The 26,737-nt window shown below is 36.2% G+C and overlaps 1 protein-coding gene across 1 annotated transcript; it reads right to left on the bottom strand.

Moving 5' to 3' along the window:
• Positions 1–11,534: 11,534 nt before the first annotated feature.
• LOC131862243 (uncharacterized) lies at positions 11,535–16,504 on the bottom strand. Its single transcript, XM_059214993.1, has 2 exons — positions 16,385–16,504; positions 11,535–12,014 (listed from the first exon to the last, which is right to left on the bottom strand). Exons 1-2 carry the CDS (start codon positions 16,502–16,504, stop codon positions 11,535–11,537), a joined length of 600 nt encoding a protein of 199 aa, XP_059070976.1.
• Between the last annotated feature and the right edge of the window lie 10,233 nt (positions 16,505–26,737).

The raw sequence follows: 26,737 nt of genomic DNA, 5'->3' as shown, positions 1-26,737 counted from the left end.
ATCCAACATATCATACATCACCTCATAGCCCATAGGCTCCACTTCTTCCTGTCTAGGCTCAATGGCCTCCATTATGCATTGATCAATTTTGATGATAAAGCAGATATCCTCTTCATATTTCATGACAATATCACCGGATATCCTCATCCTTAGGCTCATCTTGCCTCTGAACTCATCAAAGTACCTGTTCATAACTTCAAGGAAGCCAGTTCCAATTGCTTGCAGGCTCTCTTTGATCTACTTGGTAACCAGTTGGTTCGTAGACCATTGAATATCTCCCACTCCTGGGAAGTAACCTTGAAAATAAAAGAATAATCTGACCAGTAGCTGACCAAACTTGAACTTCAATGCATTATCCTATTTGATTGAATTAATGTTCAATAGGAGTTACCTTTGGATACTGGTGTAGAGGTCAAATGATGCATCTTCCTTGATCATCTGATAAGCAGCATTTACCACTGCAACAGATACAGAGTTAATTCTACGGGCTGAGAACATCCGGTATCCAATCACCATGCACGCATATTTCACAAGGTCATCCTTGATGGAATTAATAGTCATTCCTCATGAGTCACTCACTGAACTGATGAGCTTGGACATTTCTATCTTGCTGACCTTCTTAAGGGGTGGCACTTCTCCTGTATTGTAGAAACTGGTGACGGCATGAATAGCTTGTGGAGTGATATCATGCATTCTCTCTAGGTACATCATGTCACCATGAACTCTTCTCATAATGATTCTAATGTGAACATCTGTAAAATCCTCTAGGAAGTAAACCGCATTGTGAAGTTTCTTCTTCTCCAAAATTATATACTTTGGTTTGAGCTTTTTATCTTTCCCACAGAATAGACCTAGCTACGAATGGATCACAAGAGACCCTAGGTCTTCAATTTTGCAGTCTATATAATCTAAAATCCCTTCTTCTACTATAACCCCAGCCGGTACTTGTGACAAAGCATTATATTTCGATTTTCTTTGAATGAAATCCATAGAATCGATAGTTGCACTAGAACTATCATGAGATGTGGAAGCTATGACAAAATAGAAAACTCAAGAAATACCTTTCAAAAATTGAGAATTTAGGGCTTGCAAATTCCACTTCACCTTCCACTTCGTCAGTTGTTGAATCACCAGTTTGAGTTCTTCTATTTACCGTTTGCAATTTTCTTTTGAATCTCCTTCAGGGTTTCCAACTTTCTCTGAATCGTAGCACAAATAACTTTATCGTTGCTCTGCACTTGAAAACCTTCTTTGCTTCAAAAAATGATAGTGAGAAATGATTTGATAATTCCTTTTAAACATATTCCTCACCCACCATAATTAATGCTCCACCATTAGGGTGTAAACCCTAATTTGCCTTTTACTATTTCCGGTCTTCTGCCAAATGATAGGTAACACATACCAGTTAAGGTCTTTTACCGATGTAAACCGGGGGTGCGAAACATTTTGTCATTTTCTCCCCCTAAGCTTTTTTGATGCTTAGTTTGTCGGTTCCGATATTTCCACACTAGGTGCAGAAACCGGTTCATATTGTAACACCGTTGGTTTCTTCTTCCAAGTTTTGTTCATATCCTCTTGAACAGTGTCAATATCAATCTTTCCTTTCGGAGTGACCGGTATGTCATCCGATATGTTCTTTCTTGATCTACAAAATCTGGCAATGTGACCCGGTTTGTTGTAGTGATAGCAGACCATTCTAGGTGCTCTCCAAGGCTCATTATTCATGTTGTTGTTCTTCCTCCTACATGTTGCAACAGTGTGACCATGATTATGACAGATCAAACAATTTTCTCTCCATCCAGTTGCCACTTGATAGCCACCATTTCTTGACTGATGATTGAAGGCATTAAATCGGTTGTGATTCCGGTTCACAAAAGGTTCAGGACCTACTCCTTGAGTCCTCTTAGGATATCTTCTTGTGTTGTTCATAACTGACCTGCATTCAGATGCTCTATGCCCAAACTTGTTGCATGCATAACAATTACCATTGAATTTATAGGATCTAGGCTTATCATTTAGAAAATAAGGAAAATTATTGTAAGCCTTACTCCTACACACATTTGCAGTATGTCCTTCTTTAAGACAGTTAAAGCAAATAGGTTTAACTTTTTCTTACCTTTATCCTTTGATGTCAGTTGTTTCTTTGATGCTCTAGCACTTGTACTAGAGGTCTCACCTTCCTCATGAGTGGAATAACCAAGTCCATTAGTATTCTTGATAGGTTTGGCAGATTCAAGCTTTTGCTCTAGCTTGATAGTACTCTTGTTGAACTTAGCAAGTATTTCCTTTGACTCTGAGAGTTCTTTAGAAATAGCAGCATTTGTTTCCTTCAGGTTTTCATTTTTCAGAGATGGCAATGTTCAGTTCTCCTTGCATGTCTTCCTTTTCCACTTTGCTCACATGGAGTTGAGCAGTTAGGGCACTAATCTCTTGCTTCAACTTGGAGTTTTCATGATCTTTGTCTTTGACCAAATCATCAGCTTTCCTCCGATTCTCAAGGTCTTGGCACATTCGGATAGTCAGTCCTTCCAATTCTTTTCTTAGATTGGAATTGGATTCATTCAGCTTTTCTACTTCTTGAATCAGGGCATCCATGTCCACTTCATCAAAAGAACTATTTTCAGATAGCTCCATCAACTTTTCAGCATGTTCTCTCCTTTTTGCCTGAGAGGCCTTATATTTGACCATAAGATCATCATAGGCTTGCTTAGACTGAGTGAGCCGATGAATAAGTTCCCTCAATGTGTATTCCCCATATCTCTTTCCAAGAGGTTAAACTTATAGAAAGGTTGGCTTTGATACCAATTGACGAATACTAAGAGGGGGGGTGAATTAGTATGCCAAAAATCTTTGCACTTAAACACTTTGCTAGACTAACAGTAAACCAGTAAAATAGTTTAGGAAACAAACCGGTTAGCACACATGCAAACCAAATAGCAAATAATGCATTCACCCACAAAAGCACAAACACCATAACACAAGAGATTTTGACGTGGAAACCCAAATGGGAAAAACCACGGTGAGATAGAACTCACAAGTAACTGTCTGCAGAATAGGAACCAGACCAGTTAAGGTCATACATTGTTCTTTACCAGAATAGATCCTGTTAGGAATCTCAATCTCTGTTAGGAGATAAGTCTGATTAAAGACTACCTTGCTAGAGGATTTTAGATCCACAGATGTGAACCACCTTGTTAGAGGATTTACAAAAGGCTTTTGGGCCTACCTAGTTAAGGGCTACGGACTTGTTGAAGATGTGAGTAATCAACAAGTGAGTGATCTAGCTAATAGAACAGATTGCTTGGTTAGATCCTTGATAGATCATTCCTAATGCATTTCAGCATTACTTCAGTCTTCTACACATTCATACTCTTTCTAACTCCTCAACCACCTTAAACCCTAGCAACAACATCAACAACAACAACAACCTAAAACCCTAGACATGATGTCCTTATAAAGGAATTTGATTTCATGTCGGTCCAATAGGATTACAATACAATTTCCTAGGTTCAGTGCATTTAGACATAGTCTATAACATGACACAAAAAGCACCGTTATTATGTCGGCACTGTCAAACAATCGGTGGATGGTAACTCATCACAAAATGTCGGTTGGTAACTCATCACAGAGTATTACCGGTTCATACAAAATACTGGTTCAAGAAAAATACCGGTTGTCGTTTTGACAAAATGAAGACTAGAAAATATGTGTTTTGCCACTTTGATCCTTCGTACCACATGAAATCCTCGAACCGCTTGGGGTCAACATACCGCTTTAGATCGGTAATCACTTTCTGCAAAACACCAATAGTCTAAGGACTATAATGCATCATACTGGTTGGAACATGTATCGTTTGAGCTTTAACTAATACATACAAAAGTGATCTCAATGCAAGTGTGTGTCCATCAATGACAATAACAACATAATCATCAAAAATACCAACAATATCATCATAGAGTATGTAGACCATAAAAATAGCTTACAAAATGACTGGTAATAAAACCAGTTAACAGAAAGGACAACAAAAGATAGAAACAACAAAACAACAAAGACCAGGAAAACACTGCACAGTTAAAGAGTCTTTAGGAGGTCCTCCACCTTAATCACTAATTGGTCATAGGTGGCCGCAATAGCTTTGAGTTCCTCCAGGTCCTTATTAGGCTTCTTCTCCTTCTTTTTACCTTTGGTTCTTGTTCTGGGTCCTTGAACATCTCTTGTGCCTTCAGTGTCAGGGTCAATTTCTAGGGTGTCCTTCTCCTCATCCAATTTGCTGATGAGAGTTTTGGTATTGCCAGCAAAGACCTTCAGAATGTTTAAGCTTTGCTCTGTGATACTTTTGAGACATTCCTATATTTTGCTGACTTTATTGATAGTTCTGACATAGTTTGATCCATAGCATTAGCATTTACTTTCCTCTCCAGCAAGTCTTTCTCGATTTGCTCGAATCTGGGGTTGAAGGAGTCTTATATTTTCAGCTTTAGCAACAGTATCTGTCAAATCCTCCATATAATCTACCATAGTCTTCCCTTCACCAATGTTGATAGTTTCCAGAATTTGGATTTTGTGGCTGAGCTTCTTGTTGTCATCCACAACTTTCTTGTAAGTGGTGATTAACCATTCCATGGTGTCCATAAAACCTTTCATACCCTCAGGAGGAGGGTTTGAGGAGGGATCTATCTTACCCGAGTTGTCCTGTTCCTTATTTGGGGTGTCACCAATAGTAGCTTTATCTTTAGCCCTATGAACTTCTCCAGTGGTCAACTTTTGAAATTTTTTTCTACTTATGTTCCTCCAGTTCCTTCACAATCTCATCCTTTCTCTTTTGTTTGTTACTTGTTTGAGTATGGACTTTAGTTTTCTTTTTCAGAGAACCCTAGGGTTTCTTCTTCTCTAAATCTTCAGAGACCTCCGAGGAGGAGGACCATATCTGGAGAATTTTGCCTTTTATTTCTTCCCCTTTGAGGAGGAAGGCTTGGTTTTAAAATGTTACCTCTTCTTACCTACTTCAAATTTTGAGTCATCCATACTCTCCTCAGACTCTCTTATCGGATCACTGTCAGAACCCTCGTCCAAAGAAAAAATAGAATTTGACCCATCCTTCTCAGACTTAGAAATATAGGGCTATGGGTGGGCTATTTGGTTAGCCTTGAGGTGGTCATAAATAAGAACCATTAAGCCTTGATGCATGGCAGTGTCACCCGTAGGGTTCTATTTATAGGCCTTAATGGTGGCATTCATAGAACATAACAAAAAATATGGAATGTTAACCTTCTCGTCATGCCTAAAATGATTCAACATTTATAGGTATTTTGTTGAAAGCTTCACTCCGAGATCATTGATATTTTCTAAAGTCATTTCACTTTTGTCACATTTTGATCCTATCAGAGTAGTACCAGTATCATTCTTTATGGATTTCTTAGCCAAAACTTCTCCCCTTTGACAAAGACCGATTAGGGTCCAAAGAACCTCCTTCATAATCCTGTAGGGTTTATCAAGGTACATTGTCTCTTAAAAATTAGTCCAGAATATTCCAATTCATCAAGTCTTATTAGAAAAATCAAGAAGAAACCATCATTCTCTATTTCCTTCTCCCATATATCATTGAATTTTAGATGACTTACCTCTTCCATTTCAGCATGAAATAGGCACACACATCTTTAGTATATAGACAATGAGCAAGCACCCTTGAAAATGATCCATCTTTAGCAGTCAACATCATAATGAATGGATATGAATTCAATACTAGTCAAGATTTCAAAGAAGGATCAACAACAACTGGAATTGACATACCACAAACTTAGGGTTTCTTTGCACAACACACTTAGATCCTTTTTGCACTATAATTCCTTAAGCTTCGTTCTTGCAAGTGAAAATAATTTTCTTCTTGATATATTTTATTTTGAGCAGATAGGAATTAATGACAAGCGTACTTCCCAAAATAACTTTATGTTTTTTACTTGTTTTTCTACTAACACCCAAACAAAAATATTCCAAAGCACTAGAGAACGTTTTTCTCTAAATTTTGAGGGGGTATAAGATTTTTCTTTTAATTATCCCTCTTAGTCCAACAAGAAATTCAATTTTTAGAGGAAGTAGTACCATTAGACAATGCTAGCATAACTTTTGTATTTTTCTCAGTCTTTTCATCAGTTAATATCCACTTTCTTTGTTGATTTAAAAGACACACTAGATCTATTTTTGTAATCTCTTTCCAAATGTCCTACTTTGTTGCAACTGTAGCATATCAGACTTCTCCAATGACATTCCCATACCTTTCATTACTTCCACACCTATTAGATGTTCTGTATTTAAATTCTTTATGCCCATATCTATTATAGGAGCAACATATTCCATGAAATGATTGTCTATCATTTGTATTCATATAACCATTCCAAATCATCTCGATCCTACACTCATTTTCTTTATGTCCAAACTTGTTGCATGAATAGCATCTTATCACATTAGGCCAATTTCTTATATGACTTCTACATTCACTAGCTCTATGTCCATATCTATTGCAAGTAAAACAATTAGCCTTAAAAGTGTACCTGTTAGAAACTAGAGGAGACTTCTGGGCATTCTAAACCAGTGGATCATTGTTCTTCCCTTTCCCTTTAGAATATTCTCCTTCTTCATATCCCAACCCTTCTTTGTATTTGCTTTGTTTCTAAGCACTCAGTACAACATCAAGAACTTCACTTCCACCTTTCAGCTTCAAACATGTATCAATTTGTTCCTTTGCCTCCTTCAATTCCTTTCTTAGCTTATGCACCTGTTTCTCAAGTTTAGTACAATCCTTTGTTTTCCTATTCAAAGTTTTGTCCATATCATCCATTTGCTTTCTCTTCATCTAGCAACATTTTTAGGTGAGAAATCTTGTCTTTAACTTTCTTTAGTTTAAATCTTCTCTCATCCATATCTGCAAGAACGGGTCTTAGTTATCCTTTCATATCAATCACACCTTCATATTCATAGTCACACTATTCCACGACATTCATATCAATTAGTTCTTCTTCAAACATAGTGTTCAAAACTCTGGACCTACCTAAAGCACTTAAGTTTACTCAAGAGGAAGCTTTCTCTAATACCAATTTATGAATTGTAGTGCCTAGACTTTTGGGCAAAAACACAACAACAACTTCTTTTTAAAAAGTATTAATACTCAAGTGATTAACGTAATGTTAATATGTGGTTGATCACTTAGTTTCAATAATTCGATAACTTAAGTGTTAACTTAATGAGATCTTTAATGCAAGCGATAAAATATTTTATTTAAATTTTAATTGAATTGACAACACGCAACAAACATTGACTATGTGGGTTAAATTAACCCCTTAAGCCAATGCTCTACCTTGCACCTAATGGGGTATAGTTCTTTCGGATTAATTTAAAGATACCACCCCTAGAGTTAATAATGTAACTTTAATTAGATTGATTAAATTATTAATTTAATTCACAACTAAGTGTTCAATTTCTCCATTCATTTAAAAATAACCTTTCTAGGGATTAAAATCCAATCTCTCTTGAATTAACTAGCTAAGTCCATTTTTGTTCAGAGTTAATTAAATTAACTCAAATAATGCCATTAATCTTTAATGCAATTTGTATTATTTATTTTGCGAGTTTTCCCAACTTTAATGTATAAATATTAATATAAAGTCTTTATATTAATATTAGTTTAATAGATGTGAGTATCAAATAACCAACATGGTTATTTTAACATATTTAATAATACTAAGACCCCCAAGTATTGGTATTAATTAATTAATCCCCGGGATGTCTATCCATAATTGTCATAGATATGTGTGTGTGTGTGTGTATTCAAATATATATACACACATATATATACCTATAATTATTTATCATCACCTTATGGTTAATTGAAATACATCCCTTTATTTATTTAAACAGATTTCACATTCAACTAAATATTTATATATGTAATTAATCACATACCCAATGGGTATGTTATTAAAAACACATACAAATATTTCACTAATTTGCCACTAAAAGCAACTCACCATAAAACCCCTTTATTTAAAATATATCCCTTTAGGGTTTCCCCCCTTTTTTATATAATGGGCCCTTTTTTATTATATTTATCCCTAACACATGTTAGGGCTTCTTATTTTATTTTATTTTGGATTGATTTGCTGGGAGGTCAAATTTTATTACAACCACTATTGTTATTTTTCCGTAAGGCTGAAACCCGACGATGACGAGGAGTCCATTTGAATGCAAGGCAGAGGTGGGAGAATAACGAGTGGTATGAGTGGTATGAGTGGGGAGTGTTCGCCTCGGGTGGGATGTAGCCCACTTGGGTGGGTCACAACCCCCTTGTGTAGGTCATGGCCAACACACCACGCCCCTCCCCCTTCGGCCTTGGCTGATACATTGTTTAATTTTTTTTTGTTTAACACATTTTTTTTTAAAACACAGTTTCATTTATATATAAAGACATAGATGAATATACAATCTGATTTGCATATCAGATACACAGTTTATGAAGGGGTTTAAAGATCAGTTTATTTCTTATATATATATATATATATATATATATAATTTCATTTAAAAACCCTATAGTGAAAAATATTTCTTTCATTCTAGTTTTTTATATCTTTCTTTTAACATATTAACTAGTTGCAGGTTGAAAAGGAGAAATGCTTCCAATATATATATACTTTCAGATTTAAATATTACTAGTTTCATGAGAATAAATGAAATGCTAACATATTGTTTAAATATGAACTTTTTAGATTAACTAATAAATAGATTTAAACACATTAACAAAAATATAAATGGATCTAAATCTGTTTCTTTGTCCAAGTAATTTTTTTTATTTTTTTTATATTGATACATTACAAATGCTGAAAATAGATACCATCTTTTCCTATATTTACTTTTGTAGAATGAGCTTTCAAGAAATGAAACTATCTAAGAGTTTAAACAGATTGTAAATAAATGTAATATAAATTTAGAGCTTTGCAAAGTTTTCTTCATTTGACAATATCTTAAATCTGAAACTAATCATCTTATTACTTATAAATAAAATACAAATCTTTTCTTATTTTGTATTTACTCAAATAAGAAATACAAGAATAATACTATTCTTTTCTTGTCTCTTTTCCTTTGCTTCTAATTACAAGAACTTATTGAAACAATATCCTTTCTTTACATGCATTTTCTCTTGGAACACAATAGTAGGTAAGAGAAATTCAAAGGAATCTTTTCTTTTACATTCTTTTTCACTAATAAGCATAACTAAATAGTCTTGAAGTTGTAACTAGGAGCATTTCTTAATCATCCACCTAGAAGTCTTTCTTTCTTTCATCTCCTACATCCAATAAGAAAACCTGCATATATATATTCTATTGGTTGTGAACATGGAGGCTCACCTCCCAACCTAGGCCTACAAGAGGCCACCCCCGAGCTTGGGAGAACTAGGTGCCAAACAGGTTACAAACATGCAACACACATACATACACTTTTCAGAATACAAGAAAATACATTCAACACAAAAATACCTTCCCAATCTTAACACATATCCATAAAAATGACATTTTGAGTGGGGTGAAGGTGGACAAGACATGGGGAGATCTGCAAGTATAAAACAATATTCCAAGGCAATCACAAGGCCAAAATCCTTTTCAAACTTGGTCTCTCAAGACCACAAAAATAAAACTCTTATGTCCCCCTAAATATTTTAAGCCAAATCTTCCCTTATGAACCCCTAATTAAACAAATAAAATTCAACAAGGATCCTAGATCCTTGCATCCCTCTCTTCCCAGAAGAGAGACTCTACACTCTATGAATGTCAAACTCCCTTCACCCCAAGACTACTCTACCCTCCCAAGGGTGAGTTTGGTCTTGACTCCCATAAACAATATACATATGCAAGCATTCTATAAAATATAATAACTCAACCAATACTCAAAATAACACAACACTCAAGTTGCAAACACAAGATTTAACAACATGCATATTTTTACAAAAACAACGAAAATGCATTTAAAACCTAAGGGTGACAATGCACCAACCTTAACTCCTGCAGTGGAATAGGATGAGAGATTTGATGAAGATCCTCCAACCCAAGCCAACAAGATCCACCAACTACAAGCTTACTAAATTTTCTTCTTCAAAAATTAATTCCTTCAACTACTCTTGATCTCCAAGATTGGAGAGTGGGTGATAAAATTTTTGTCTAAATTGTTTTCCTAAGTTCCAACTTTCCAACTTCCTTCTCACACTTTCCAACTTCCTTGGAAGAGGATGGTGAGAGCTCATAGGTTTGTCTTCCCAACCTTCTTACAAGGTTCCTAAAAAAGGAAACTGAAAAGGTAAGTGTAAGGTGGGGAAGTGCATCCAACACAAGAATGGAAGGTTGTCTTACCAACACTCAATCTTCTAAAAGCTGATTTTCGTCCATCAAGAAAAGGTCACTTTTGAAGTGACTTGGAAATCACATGTGAGTGGTTATATGCTCAAAAAGGTCTATTACCCATAGGTATATTAAGTGGGCCTTCAAATATGACTTAACTTCAACTATAGGAGTTAGTTTGAGCCCCCAAAAACCCACCTAAAGTTTACCTACGGGTCAAACTTGATTTGACCATTCCAAGGGCTCCCTAACCAAGTTGCCTTTTGGGAACACTAAATGGGATTTAAAAAATGCATAGGTTTTCACATTTCTCTCATGTCACATGCCAACTTACAACACATCACAAGTGTCAAGTGACACCATAAAATACAACACATTGATATACACTTGGACATGTCTGTTAGAGTATTCGAGTATTTACTTGATTAATTAAACATTCTTTGTTTAATTTTTTAAGTTCCCTTTATCTCTTTTACACTTAAGCTAACTTTAGGTGCATATAATTAATTATTTTAATTAATTATTATGTGCAAACCTAGGTTTTCCCTTTTTAGGGTTTCTTGACCTATTAAAGGTTGAGTTCTTTCTTTTCATTGTAAGAATCACATTACATATTTTTGTGAATATTGAGCTCTCTCTTTTTGAGCATATTCTCTGTGTTTTGTATGTTCTTTAGATTTTGCTTCATTGCTTCTCCTTGTAACAGGTTATTCGGCTTGCAGAAGATCTTCAGGCTCTTATGGTGTTGTATTTTCTCAACTCCTATATGGTATCAGAGCTTCAAATCTGCAGGTACTTGTTCTTGTTTTGAGAATTTTTGCTTTGGAAGCAGATCTGGGGTTTCAGGAATTTTTTATGTACCTAGGGTTTGAGTTTTTTTTCTGAGCACTTTGGGCCTAAAAGGACCTCACCATCATGCTCAGAAGGCCTGAAAACTCCTATGGTCATATAAAATTCGACCTATTTTGGTTCCTGAGCCTCTGGGAGCAATTTTTTTCTCAGATCCAAGCCGTACGGCCCTGGCACACAGATCGAGAAAAAAATTTCAAAAATATAAAAAATTTGCCTTTTTACGGCATGCAGGCCAAAATTTGTTTTTAAAAAAACTTATTGAAAAAAAAAGGCAAAAAAAAAAGGGGGGGGGTTTGTTTCTTTTTAAGAAAAAAATAAAATTTTGGAAGTTTTTTTGCGGTTTGGGGGTACTGCAGGGTACCGGACTGATAGGCTTGTCAGACTTGTCAGTCCGGCCTCTGCGGCCCCCGCTGGCGGCCCTTTCCGGCGTTCTTTTCCAGTCCCCGGCTTCCACTCCCGCCGGCCACTGCTTGGTCCCCGGCTTCTGCTCCCGCCGACCGCTGCCCGCTCTCGCTGGCCGCTGCATGCTCCCCACCGGCCGTTGCTTGTTCCTCCGGCCGCCACCCGTAGCTCCTCCTTGTCGGCCACTGCTTGTTCCTCTAGCCGCCATTCCACTCGCCGGCCGCCGCCCGCAACTCCTCTCCCCGGACGTGTTCCACCCTGGCCCCCGCCACTCAGTCCTCGACCGCCGCTCAGTCCCTTGCCACCGCTCTGGCTCCCCGGCCCTTTTTTTCGGTCGGCCACCGCTCCGCCAAGGGCCGCCACCCAACCACCACCCAGCCACTAGAGCTCTACCCGGCCGCCACCAGTGCACCACCAGAGCTCCGCTCTCTAGCCACCGGACCACCAACAAGCAACCAGACCCCTTTTTTGGCTTTTTCAGGGGGGGGTTTGGTTTTTTGGCCCTATCTTGGGCATACGGAGTCATTTTTTTGAGAACGAATAGGCATCGAAAAGCTGGTTCCAAGGCTGACCTCATGGTATTGGTAATTTATTCCAACTATTCTATTTGACTATATTTTTTTACAGTCAAAATGAGGTCTCTTTTTTGCACTCCGGGAGACATAGAATGAGCATCCGACCTCCATTTTTTGAAAACTTTATATTTTCGAAAAGCGTGTTCTGTGTACTTTCCAGAATATGGGTTTTATTTCTAGATTCTTCTCCATGCATATTTTATTTAGTTTTTTTCTTTTTAGCACTCTGGTGGATATCGTGGTTGTTTCAGGTCCTGGGATCTCTTTTCTGAGTAGGGTGTCTTTCACTTTACATTGCTCCTTTTCATTCATAGCACTTTGGCATATTGCATTTTTAGAATTTCCAAAATGTTTCCTATTAATCATTTAAATCTCAAAGTTTTTATGCATGATGCATGTGTTAGAGTATTCGGGTATTTACTTGATTAATTAAACATTCTTTGTTTAATTATTTAAGTTCCCTTTATCTCTTTTACACTTAAGCTAACTTTAGGTGCATATAATTAATTATTTTAATTAATTATTATGTGCAAACCTAGGTTTTCCCTTTTTAGGGTTTCTTGACCTATTAAAGGTTGAGTTCTTTCTTTTCATTGTAAGAATCACATTACATATTTTTGTGAATATTGAGCTCTCTCTTTTTGAGCATATTCTCTGTGTTTTGTATGTTCTTCAGATTTTGCTTCATTGCTTCTCCTTGTAACAGGTTATTCAGCTTGCAGAAGATCTTCAGGCTCCTGTGGTGTTGTATTTTCTCAACTCCTATAATGTCTTCTCAAGGTGAAAATAAATTAAAATTAAACAAATTGAACACACACACATGCATTCACTTATACAAAAATAAACACATTACAAATGAGGTATTGTCTCTCCAAATAGACAAACCTTGGCTTCAGAATCGTGAATAGGCTTATCTCCAGTTCTCCTATATATTTCCATGGTCACATGGATTAATATCCTACACATCTCAACCCACACATCAGTAAGTCCAAAACAATATACATACATATACAAAAGAATACACTTTAAAACATATAGCATCCAATTTCACATCATATCATGGCTCGATTTCTTAATCAAAGAATAATAATGAAATAATCAATTTACCTTTCCTAACAATCCATATGTTACCATTTACTAAATTGCAATATCATTGAATTCATATAAAGAAATCATCAACTAGGCATGCGTACATGATTCATCATAACATCAATCATAAGTACTGAAATTAAACATAATATGGGATATATCACATCCAATATTATCAAATCATCTATCAAATAGTCTCAAAATCTATAGTGCATCAAAGTAATGTATCGAATGATAAGATCATAGTGAAAAATAAAGAAGTGTTATGATGAGCTCAGGGTAGGGCCTCGCATGAACACACACCAGATGCTAAAGGGGGGGGGGGGGATGAATCAACATAAATTAAAATTTTAGATTGCAATCTTAGTTTATGCATGTCAAAGTAATTTGAAAAAGAGCATCATAAATAATCCACACAATAACACAAAAAATTTATATGTGGAAAACCCAAATTGGGAAGAACCACTGTGAGTGTTAACTCACAAAATATCCCACCTATAGTGATGTTTACAAAATAGATCTCATTGCTCTAGACTTGCAGCCCAAGGCTAACTGCTCTTGGGGCAAGATACAAAGAAGGACTTGCACACTGAATGTAGTGCCCCTCCTAGACTTGCATTTTGATTTGCATCCTGATAGCCTTATTTAGACATATGTTGGTTACTTGGATGGTTATTTATTACTCTTCTTCTGATACTAGGACTTAATGTGGATCATGTTATCTGTTATGACTCTTAATAATTGGAGAATTTTATGCTTGATGATGCGAGACTTATTTTATGATATTTGATATTTATAGATGTTGATTTGGTATCTCCTAGATGGATGGATTTATATGACTCATGGATTTACATATGATTATTGTCTACATGGATTATGTGATTGATGATGATACTAACCCTATTTCATGATGATGATTCTATGTACTATCTTGCTATCCTATTTTGTGAGTGTCTTTGTGAGTAGAGACGATGCCATATCACTCATTGCGAGTGGGATATGTCATCGTGATTCTCTATCACTTGTCTGTTTATTATGAGGTATATGTATTTTACATATTGTACATGTCATGTTGGTTATTGATGCAGGTTTGCAAGTACTAGACACTGACTCCACCTAGCACCACATGTCTGAGCATGTTTCTATCCCAATGGCAAGTTGTCATAGATGACATAGTTTCCTTCACACACTCTAGGTCTAAGATGTATAACTTATTAGCTTATCCTGATGTCTTTTTCTTGGTTGATCTTTCTTTTGTTGGCATTTGCATGATGATTGCATTAATGAAATGTTATATTGTCATTGATGTCAATTATAACCAGTAATGATGTTGTTATAATATTGTTATAACCGGTAGTGAAGGGAACTACAATCAGTAGTTGAATTTGTGGAGGAAACCAGTATTGCTATGAAATGGAAAGATGAACTGGTAAACCCTACATGTTGATATGATAAACCCTAACTGGTGAAGTTTGATGAATCGGTTGTATTGGTCTATGATCTAATGGTGAGCGGTAATTATTATGACACATGCATGTTGTATGAGAAGAGTTTCAAATGGTTTTTGGTGTGTAGAGATAATGATTTTTATCTTGGGAATGAGAAAGTCCATTGAATGTAATGTAAACCGTGTGATGAGTTATAGTGTTCAATGAAGTGGTGATCAAGGAGCGGTCGAGGATATCTTGAATGATGTGAAGTGATAATTATGTAATCCAACAGCCATACTTGAACTGATTTGTTTGTAATCTCTATGAGATAATTAGGTTTGTTATGTGTTACCAACCTGGTGATTTGTTTATAAGGTCGATGAGTTATTTTGTTGTAAGAGTTGGCAATTTGTAGTTGAGAGTAAGAGAGTGTGGTTGTTGAACCAGATGATGTATCTACAGTATCTGTAAAGGCCAATAGGAGCATGAAAAGGATCCGAACAAAAAGGTGTAGTGCTATTTAAATAGATTGGCAAACCCCTATTGTTTTCTAACAATTATAGGAGTCAAATCCCCTAACCAGGTAAGCTCTAACAAGCTTAGTATTATTCAAATCTTCTAACTAGGTGGTCCATTATCTTGGATTTCAAATCCTCTACCGAGGTTACTCCCAATAGAGTATTGCTTCTAATAGGGAATTATAGTCAATGTTAGAGTATTCGGGTCTTTACTTGATTAATTAAACAATATTTGTTTAATTATTTAAGTTCCATTTATCTCTTTTACACTTAAGCTCACTTTAGGTGCATAATAATTAATTCTTTTACTAATTATTATGTGCAAGCCTAGGTTTTCGTTTTTAGGGTTTCTTGACCTATTAGAGGTTATCTCTTTTCCTTTTATTGTAAGGATTATCACATTACATATTTTTGTGAATATTGAGCTCTCATCATTTTGAGCAAATTTTCTGTGTATTGGTTTTTTCTGTTATTGCTTCCTTGAATCTCCTTGTAATAGGTTATTCAGCTTGTAGAGATCATTTGGGCTCCTATGGTGTTGTATTTCTCAACTCTCACATGGTATCCGAGCTTCAGATCTATAGCTATCTATTCTTGTTCTGAGATTTTATGCTTGGAAGTAGATCTGGGGTTTCAAAAAGTTTTTTTTATGCACCTAGGGATAGGCTTTTTTTTTCGATCACTTTGGGCCTAAACGGACCTCACCATCATGCTCAAAAGGCCCAAAAACCCCTATGGTCATATAAAACTTGACCATTTTTGGCTCTTGAGCCTCTAGGAGTATTTTTTTCTCCAGTACCAGGTCGTATGGCCTTGGCATGTAGTTCAAGAAAAAAATTTCAAAAAAAAAAAAAAAAGCCTTTTAACGGCATGCAGGCCGAATGATTTTTGTTTGAAAAAAAAACAAAAAAATCACAACTAAAATCAAAAAGCAAAGTTTTTTAAAAACAAAAAAAATATTTTTTGGGGGGTTTCCCCACGATACGCAAGGTATCATGGGGCCCCCTAGTTTGCTGCAGGTCTGGGGCCATTGGCAGTTTTGACACTGCCGACCCCTAGCTCCCCGTCGAGCCCCGACCCCACCACCGCACCAACCCACCGACCGCCGCAACACCTCATTGGCCACTGCAGAAACCCGCCAGCCACTGCAGCACCCCAATGGCCTCCTTACCACTGGCTGCCATAGCAGCCCCATCACCACCCTCCCCGTCGTCGCCGCCGACGCTCTTCGCCGCCCTTGCCGATGATCTCCTCGCCATTGCTACCCTTTTCGTCGGCCACCCCCTATGCTTTCTAGCCACCACCATGGCTCCTCCACCAGAAACCATAGAAGCACCACCTGACCACCACAATGCTACCCACCCGCCACTGGATCATTGCACACGGGCCACCTTTGCCCGACCCTACCCCCGTTGCACCTCTCTCTTGTCTCTTTTAGGGGGGGTTGGATTTTTTGCCATAACTTGGGCAAACAGAGTCATTTTTTTGAAAACAAATAGGCGTCGGAAAGATGGTTCCAAGCCAGACCTCGTGGTGTTGGAATTTTTTTCCAATTTTTTTGTTTAACTATGTTTTTTTTCTAGTCAAAGTCAGGTCTCCTTTTTGCACTCTGGGAGCCGTAGAAAGAGCATCCAAACTCCATTTTTCAAAAAAATTATATCGTTGGAAAGCTTGTTCTGTGTAATTTCTAACCATATGGGTTTTCTTTCTAGATTATGCTCCAGGAATATTTTATTCAGTTTTTTTCTTTTCAGTACTCTGGTAGATATCTTGGTTGTTTGAGGTCCCGGGATCTTTTCTTTGAGTAGGATGTCTTGGTTTTGGTTCTTCTTTCCTTTTCCAGTCTTATTATCATTGTAGCTTATTTTATGCAAACACACTAAGATAAAGTGCCATCATGCATTGTTTACATGGGATCTTACACATCTTGTGCCTTATTGTACATGCACTACTTATAAAGTGCCATGAGGGGGTTGATGTTTTCCTTTTGTTTTCCATCTACCTTTGTCCAATGAGTGTTCCTTCCACTACATTCACCTCACATTGTGTGTCAAGTGAGTGTTCCTTCCATGAATCTATGTACTTTCTCTGTGCCTTCGATGTTCCTGGTTCTTCGTCGTGTAGTTCTTGTTGGTCATTCTTTTTAGTGTACCTGTTCATCTCCCTCTTCAGCATTATGGGGAGGTTTGTTCTATTGGTTCTAATGCTTTTGTGGTTTGATTGATCAACTCTTCAAGCTTTAGTTTCTCATGCCATCTGTATCTTTGAGTTCAGTTGTTTGCCTTTGTTTGCCTTCTTATTTGAGTAGTGTCATTTGAGGGCACTCATACAGATTATAGTCTTCCCTACTTGGTCATGTTCTATTTCAGTGGAGGTTCTTTAGATCAGTAGTTATTCTTTGATAGTGTTTGCAGGTTCTTCATGCTTCAATGATTCTTTTGATCTTCTCTTGTTCCTACCTTTTTGGAACATTCTTGTTTGGAGGCTTTTCAGTCCTTCTTCTTGCCTTTTCCATCTCTGTTTGGAGTGGAGTTTTTTTTCCTACGTGGTTTTCTCTATTTCTTCGGTTCAAAGAGATTTGGTTGTGTTTGGGTACCTAATCAGGCCTTGTTGCTGGGACCCTTCTTTCTTGCTTTTAGTAGTTGTTTTAGGTTTTAGCTTCTCCCTAAGTCTAGCTTAAGGGGGGGTGTTAGAGTATTTGGGCCTTTACTTGATTAATTAAACAATATTTGTTTAATTATTTAAGTTCCATTTATCTCTTTTACACTTAAGCTAACTTTAGGTGCATAATAGTTAATTCTTTTATTAATTATTATGTGTAAGCCTAGGTTTTCCTTTTTAGGGTTTCTTGACCTATTAGAGGTTATCTCTTTTCATTGTATTGTAAGGATTATCACACTACACATTTTTATGAATATTGAGCTCTCATCTTTTTAAGCATATTTTCTGTGTATTGGTTTTTCTGTTATTGCTTCCTTGCATCTCCTTGTAATAGGTTATTCAGCTTGCAGAGACCATTTGGGCTCCTGTAGTGTTGTATTTCTCAACTCTCACAGTCAATCCCTTAACCGAGTGGTCCCTAACAAGATCTATTCTTAACAGGACTTAGTGTAAAGCTTTAACAAGCTTGTCTCCTAACAGGGAAAACTTCAGAAGAGTTCAGAATACTTGTGGGTATTCATCCCCACTATTGTTTTCCCCATTTGGGTTTCCACATCAAAAATATTGTGTCGAGTGGTGAAATGTTTTGTGGTTATGTTTACTATGGTTGAATTTCTTAGCTGCTAAATCCACTTTGATATGTTATGTTAACCTGCAGCAATCTGAAATATGTTTTTACTTATGTTACTAAAGTATTTGAATGATATAGTTAAATGGTTTGTGAGTTCCAAAGATATTTTACTGTTAATCTTTTATAATAGTCAACCAATTTAACTTGTTAGTAATTATGTATTTGAAGTTCAGTGTTTAAACTAGTTAGTTTAGAGTTTGCTTTGAGAGGTTGATTTTGAGGTTGGTGAAAAGTTTATGCCAGTTTTTTATCTACTGATTCAACCCCCTCTCCATAGTTGATCGGATCCTTATTCTTTCATCATATCATCAATTGGTATCAGATCCTTTCAGGTCCTCTAAGGTCTAAGCCTAACAACTTGAGGTAAAGATATTATAGAACATGATGAAGAAAGAAGGTCCAAAGTTTAATAGAAAGAACTACAGAATATGGAGCGATAGAATGAAAATTTATATCAAGAGTCTAGGAAGTCAATACTGGGAACCTATTGGTACTCAATATGTTGCACCTAGTGGGATTATGACTAATGATTAGAGGAAAGAGAAACACGAAAAAAATCAAGCACTGGAGGCTATTATTAGTTCTTTATCTGATGTAGAGTATGTTGATGCCCATGGTCTAGAGACTGCCTATGAGGTATGGAAGAAACTTGAAGAGATCTATAGCAGTGATGAGCATGTGAAGATTTCTAAAGAAGAGAGTCTAAGAGGAAAATTTGATGACATGCGGATGGTTGAAGGTGATAATATACAACAGTATGGTCAAAGGATAAAAGAGATAGTTAGTGAGATCAAGAGTGCTTGTGGAAAAGTGGAAGATGCCATAGTAATTAGTAAGGTGTTGAGAACCCTTCTACCGGTCCACGCTATCTGAGTTGCAACCATTCAGGAGCTAAAGTCAATTGATAAAACTAAGGTAACCCTTGACTCTATCATTGGTAAGCTTGCTACTTTTGAATTAAAGGGTTATGCTTGTAGTGTTCAGAAATCTGAATCTGCATTTAGAGCTTCAGTTTCTAACCCATCTATGAGGAAAAGTAGACATGTCAGTCACAACTATGAATCTAGATCCAGCAGAGAAGTTGATGATGAAGAAAGTTTGGTTGATCTTGAAGAATTGTTGGCCAAACGGTTTCCCAAATGTACCGATAAGTACAGAGGTAAATTACCTTTGAAATGTTTTGCATGTAAAAAGATTGGACACATTGCAACTAACTATCCTAATGGTGACAATGAGCAGTGTATACACCTAAAAATGGTCTAAAGATAATTAATTAAATAAGAAATTATTTAATTAATCCCCCTGCTAATTTAATTGAATTCATTAGCAATTTGATTAAATTCCCCCTTTCATCTACTTATTAATAAATCTAAGAATTTATTTAATAGGTTCATTTCAATAATCCCCTTTAATTAATTAATTCAAATTAATTAATTCTTCCCCATCAAATTCATTTCTTCTAAATCTCCTAATTAATTAAAACAAATCAAATTCATGAGTTGTTGAAATTAATTAGCCTTTTCCTATTATTTGAATTTTTAAATTCAAATATTCCTAACTTCTAACCACCTAACTTAACCACTCCTAAACCTAACCCATTCCATCTAACCCCATCCTAGCTTACACATCCTAACCACCATGTCCCCTTTCCTTGAACACTTTACCCTCTCATGAGCAAAGCTTTGTGACACTTGTCACTAAGTGTTCCCTTTCATCCAACCTCTTCTAGAAGCCTCTTAACACTTCTCACCGTAGAGATGACAAATGTTCCCTTTCATCCAACCTCTTCTAGAAGCCTCTTGACACTTGTCACCATGGAGATGACATTGTTCCCTTTCATCCAACCCCTTCTCCTACCAACCTCCAAATGTTCTCTTTAATCGAACCTCTTTGCCAACCTCCTCCAATTTAACCATTGATATCTTCACATTTAATCTTGACCGTTGATTCCTACCACCTCACCCCTAGCCTTGGAAATCCTATAAATAGACCCCATTTTGGAGCAATAATCATCCCATCTTATTTGCATTCAAGTATTGTTACTATAGTCATATAGCTCTTATTTTATCATTTTAGCATTGTTATCATGATCAATTTTAGCTTAAATCTAGCTTATTTCCTAGAATAATCATGAAATCATGTAGATTAATCATGCTATCATTGCTAGATCATGCATCTTCATCATTTAAATCCTCCATTTAAGTATAATCAAGTCACTGGAATTTTCATAACCAGCTCTGAGAGAAAAATTCATACTCTCATTTACTAGGAGGCAATAGATCGATTAGCTATGGTTTTATATTTCGCTGATTAATATTCTAACCATTGCTTGTAAATATTTATTGAGTGTTTTGTGTCGTAGTTGTAGGTATAACAGATACACACTTCATAGGCATGACAAGCACAAGTGTGAGAAGTTTAAGAAGTATAAGAGAAAAGCTAAAAGAGATTGTCTCATTGCAATTGATGGTGGTATCACTAATGAGGAATCCGAGGGTGATGCTAATGAAGACATTATCTTTGTAGCCATTAAAGAGGAGACATATGATCAGAAAGCATTAGTTTCTCGCATGGATAGTTCTGATGATTGGATCATTGATAGTGGTTGTTCACATCACATGACCGGTGACCGGAGTAAATTTATTTCTTTGAAATAATTTGATGGTGGAGTTGTGAGATTTGGTAATGACTCACCCTGCATGGTAAAAGGTAAGGGAGCTATTTCTCTTAATGGAAAGAGCAGTGCAGATGATGTCTACTAGGTTGAAGGATTAATGCACAATCTTTTGGCTATTGCTCAACTTAATGACAAAGGATATCCACTAGAATTTAAGAATGGAGTGTGCAAAATCTATGGGAGCAAAGGTGAACTAATTGCTACTGGCAAGTAGAATAAAGGTAACCTATTTCACCTGAATCCTAAAGTCAACAACTATTTAATTGCTAAAGTAGATGATAGTTGGCTTTTTCATAGGAGATTTTGTCATATAAATTTTGATAACATTGTTAAAGTGAGTAATTCCAAGAGAGTGAGAGGTTTGCCTCAATTAGTAAAATCGGTTAATGCTCTACGTAAGGAACATCAGTTGGGAAAGATGACATCCTCAACTTTTAAGAGAAAATCTTTTTCAGCAGAACATCTATTAGATTTGGTTCATACAGACCTTTGTGGACCCATAAGGACTAAAAGTATTCAAGGTGAAAGATATTTTATGATCTTCACTGATGATTGCTCAAGGATGATGTGGGTCACATTCCTGAAGGATAAGTTAGAATATTTTGGTAAATTCAAGGCATTCAGGGCCTTAGCTGAAAAGGAAAGTGGTAAGAAGATAAAGTGTCTGAGGACTGATCAAGGTGGTGAATTCACTTCTATGGAATTCACTAGATATTGTGAAGAAAATGGTATCAAATGGCATCTTTCTGCACTAGGGACACCACAATAGAATGGTATTGCAAAGGGGAACAATTGGTCATTTGTTGAAGCTGCTAGAATGATGTTGATACAAGGAGGTGTAGAAAAAACTTTCTGGAGAGAAGCTGTCAGCACACCTGTCTACACTATGAACCAGAAATTGGTAAAAAGAGGTAAGGATAAAACTCCTTATGAATACTGGTATGGTAGATCACCTAATGTTAGTTATTTTAATTTTTTGGTAGTAAATGTTTTATTACAAGAGATGACTATGTTAGTAAGTTTCAAGCTAAAAGTAATGAAGGCATATTTCTTGGTTACTCCACCAAGAGTAAGGCCTACAAATGTTACAACAACCAAACACAAAGAATCATTGAGAGTGCTGATGTTCAAGTGGATGAGTATCCTGAAGTCTCAGGGGAAACCAGTGTGGAGAAAAAGGATGAAGATCCTTGCATTCTGTTCTTTGAACCAGAACTAGTGAAACCTAAAACTGGTAAAGAGAATGTTGTTGTACCAGTTCAACCCAAACAGGTAGATTCTGAAGATGATGATAATGAAGAACCTGAAGATAATGATCATATTATTCTGAGGTATGTGAGACTCAATCATAGTCCTAATTAGATTATTGGAGAAAAGGATGTTGGAGTGTTAACCAAAAGAAGAATTAGAGAAAATTCTTGCATGATCTCCACTATTGAGCCTAGAACTGCTAAGGAAGCATTTGGAGATGATCATTGGATCAAAGCTATGGAGGATGAGCTTGATCAAATTGAGAAGAACAACGCATGGACCCTAGTACCTAGACTAATGAATAAAAATGTGATAGGTACTAAGTGGGTATTCAGGAATAAACTAAATGAAGATGGAGTAGTAGTCTGAAACAAAGCTAGATTGGTATGCAAAGTTTATGCGCAAGAAGAAGGAGAAGACTATTGTGAGACTTTTGGACCAGTTTCTAGACTAGAAGGTGTTAGGACTTTACTTGCATTTGCAGCATATAAGGGATTCAAAGTATATCAGATGGATGTGAAGTCAACATTTTTGAATGGGATACTGGAAGAAGTATACATTGAGGAGACAGATGGTTATGCTTTGAATGATGCAAAAGACATGGTATGAAAATTGCACAAGGCACTATATGGGTTAAAGCAAGAACCAAGCATGGTATGAAATGATACATTGACACCTGATGAAGATAGGTTTTTAGAGAACCAGTGAAGATAGCAACATATATCTCAAATCTGAAGGAGATAAGATACTAGTTAGTGAAGTGTTTGTGGATGCTATCATATTTGGAGGCAATTATGACATGAGCAATGACTTTGCAAATGAAATGAAAAGTGAGTTTGAAATGTCTCTAGTGGGAGAGAAATTTTTTTATAGGCTTGCAAATACAACAAATGAAGAGTGGTATTTTTATCACACACTCTAAGTATGTGAAAGAGGTATTAAAGACATTTGGTATGAGTGACTGTAAACCAGTTGGGACACCAATGGTTACAGATTGTAAATTGTCTAAAGATGATGAAGCCACATTTGTTCATGAAAAGGAGTACAGGTCAATGATAGGTAAATTGCACCATGTTGTTCATATCAGATCGGATATAGCTCATGTTGTTGGTCTAGTTGCTAGATTTTAGAAGAATCTAAAGAAAACACACTTGATAGCAACCAAGAGGATATTTAGATATTTGAAAGGTACTATTGACTATGGTTTATGATATCCATATGCAGGTAACTTTGATTTCAAGGTGTATATAGATGCAGACTGGACAGGTAATGTTGATGATAGGAAAAGCACAACCGATGGAGCCTTATTTCTTGGTGGAAGACTTGTTTCATGGAGTAGCAAGAAGCAGAGTTTTATATCTCAATCTACTGCTAAAGCTGAGTATGTTGCAGCTTATATGAATTGTACCTAGGCTATCTTGATAAGACACATTCTGGAAGGTTTCAAGATGAAGTTTATAGAACCGGTAAAGATCTTATATGACAATACCGATACCGTAAATATTTCAAAGAACCCTATTTTTCATGCACGAACCAAGGATATTGAATTGAAGTATCATTTCTTGAGACAAAAAATGTAGAGTAAAGATGTGATATTGGAGAATGTTTCTACCAAGGACCAGCTTGCAGATATCTTTACTAAACCTTTGCCTAAAACTACTTTTGAGTATCTTAGAAGTCAGCTAGGGGTTGTACCCCTACATGAGGTCAATTAAGCATGATGTAGATTACATCAATCCCAGAGCTACTTGCAGAATTTTATAGTAGGATTGGTGTAGAGTGGAGTTATTCCACAAGGGGAGCATCAAGTTGCAGGTCGATGATGCTTAGTAGTGATGTTTAACATTACATGTTTTACTTTCACTTTGGCATTAATGTCAAAGCGGGAGAAGATCTATGTGATTATGGGGGAGAAGAACTATGTGAGAAGAATTGTATGCTTGATCTATAGCCAGTTACCAGTTGAAGACAAGGAGAGTACATGGTAGAATGTAAACCAGAATTCATATTCACAATCATAGCAATCAATGATATTGATACTTGTATTGCCATCAATTCCAAAGGGGGAGATTGTTGGCATTTGCATGATGATTGCATTAATGAAATGTTATATTGTCATTGATGTCAATTATAACCATTAATGATGTTTTTATAATATTGTTATAACTGATAGTGAAGGGAAATGCAACCAATAGGTGAATTTGTGGAGGAAACCGATATTGCTATGAAATAGAAAGATGGACTGGTAAACCCTACCTATTGATATGATAAACCCTAATCGATGAAGTTTGGTGAATTGGTTGTATTGGTCTATGATCTAATGGTGAGCGGTAATGATTATGACAGGTATGCATATTGTATGAGAAGAGTTTCAAATGGCTTTTGGTGTGTAGATATAATGGTTTCTATCTTGGGAATGAGAAAGTTTATTGCATGTGTATGCGGGAAAAGTGAGCTGATAAAACTCAATATGTGAAAATATTGCTAAATGACTTGTCCACACACACACAGGACTTCTTGGTGCAAGCTATGGAGTAATGAGGTATTACTTAGCTTCCCAAGGTTGGTCCCATGGTTCTCTATCCTACAATGTCCCTTAAACCAATGTTTTTGCTTTCAGATCACTGAGCAAAATGGTTTAGGGATGGCAAATGCAAGAACGAGGGATGTTTTGATAGATTTTAGTATGAGATGTGTTATAAGTTATGCATGATTTTAAAATGCGATAAACTAGATGATAAGATGACAAGGTTAGTATGAGTACTATCCTAACATGATATATTTAGTCTATGATTGAGCTAAATGATAAAGAAAGTATTCTAAACATGCATATTTAGACTAATTTCTATTCTAAAGAGAGGCTAAATGATGAGCATAAAATGATATATGAGAGCTTAAATATATTTGAGCATAAGTGTGATGCTACAAATTTGAAGGATGATTCAAAATGGAGGAATGGGAGCTCTATTTATAGCAGAAACAGGGCAATGGATGGTCAGGATTGAAAGAGTTGATCAAGGGTTGAGTTTGAAAGTTGGGGATCCATGTTTGTAATTAGCACCAATGAAATGGTGACAAGTGTCAACATAGGGTTGGATTGAGAGAAGGGGTTGGAGGCATTAAATGCCTGAGGAGACCTTATGGTTATCTAGAGGGTAAGGGTCAAGTCTAAATTAAGATTACCCACTGGATTAAGAGTTAATCCAAGGATAAACCTTTGTGCAAATGATTAAGAGATAATCATGGTCAAAGCATTAAAGGCCTGATGAGACCTTTGGGTTAGGTGAAGGTTGAGTTAAAACAAATTCTTTAACCATGTAGGAGGGTTTGAGTTAACCATTAATGGTTATTGGAGACTTTGGGGGATTAAGTGGTTGAAGGTTGGAAGCCTTTAATGGTTATCAAAGACTTTGAGGAATTAAGTGGTTGAAGGTTGGAAGCCTTTAATGGTTATCAAAGACTTTGAGGTTTTGAGAAGTGACTTCCCTTTGCTTAGGGATGTGACAAAGTTTAGAGAAGGGGTTAGGTTAATTAGAAGCGATTAGAAGATTCTAGAAGGGATTAGAAAGGGTTTGGGATTTTGCAAGTGGATGGAGGGATAATAGGATTTAATTGAAATAAAGAATTTCATTTAATTTGGTTGCAATTAAATAAATTAAATTTATTCAATTTAGGATAACTATTTAATTAAATTTGAATTTAATTAAAAGTGGATAGGGGGAATTTAATTGAATAAAATGATTTATTCATTAAATGGGTATAGTGAATTTAATTTAAATAAATTGAGTAATTTACTTAATTAAATAGAGGAATGTGGATAATTTAATTAAATAGAGAAATGAACATAAAATATTCATTTAGAAATGGTCATTTTTATACGTCTACATTTTGCCCCTCTTTGAAGTGACGTGTGTGCACATGTTATTTCAAAGAAAATGATGTGTTTTTGTGATTTATGATCAAATGCAATTTTTGTGTCGCTCTTTTGATTTGCAAGTCGTGCCCCAGTTTTGATTTGATGTGTGATGCCCCAGATTCGATATTTGATGGTGATGCCCCCTCGGGAGATGAATCAATAGTTTGAAAATTTTTGATTTAATTTCATGAGGTGCGTATGATGTGTAGGATTTCGTTCATGTGTAATGTGTGCAAATTGATTCATCTCCCAATAAGTTACAAATGTTATGGTATAGGGGAGACCGTGACCATATTACAGGTCCATTTGGCTAACCCTAATTTCATTTTCCTCTTATAAAAGGGGAAAAAGGCTTG

Source organism: Cryptomeria japonica, chromosome 2, assembly GCF_030272615.1.
Source record: "Cryptomeria japonica chromosome 2, Sugi_1.0, whole genome shotgun sequence".
Lineage (NCBI taxonomy): Eukaryota > Viridiplantae > Streptophyta > Pinopsida > Cupressales > Cupressaceae > Cryptomeria > Cryptomeria japonica.
The sequence above is the reverse complement of the archived record's forward strand: the minus strand, read 5'-3'. Positions and strand labels throughout refer to the sequence as shown.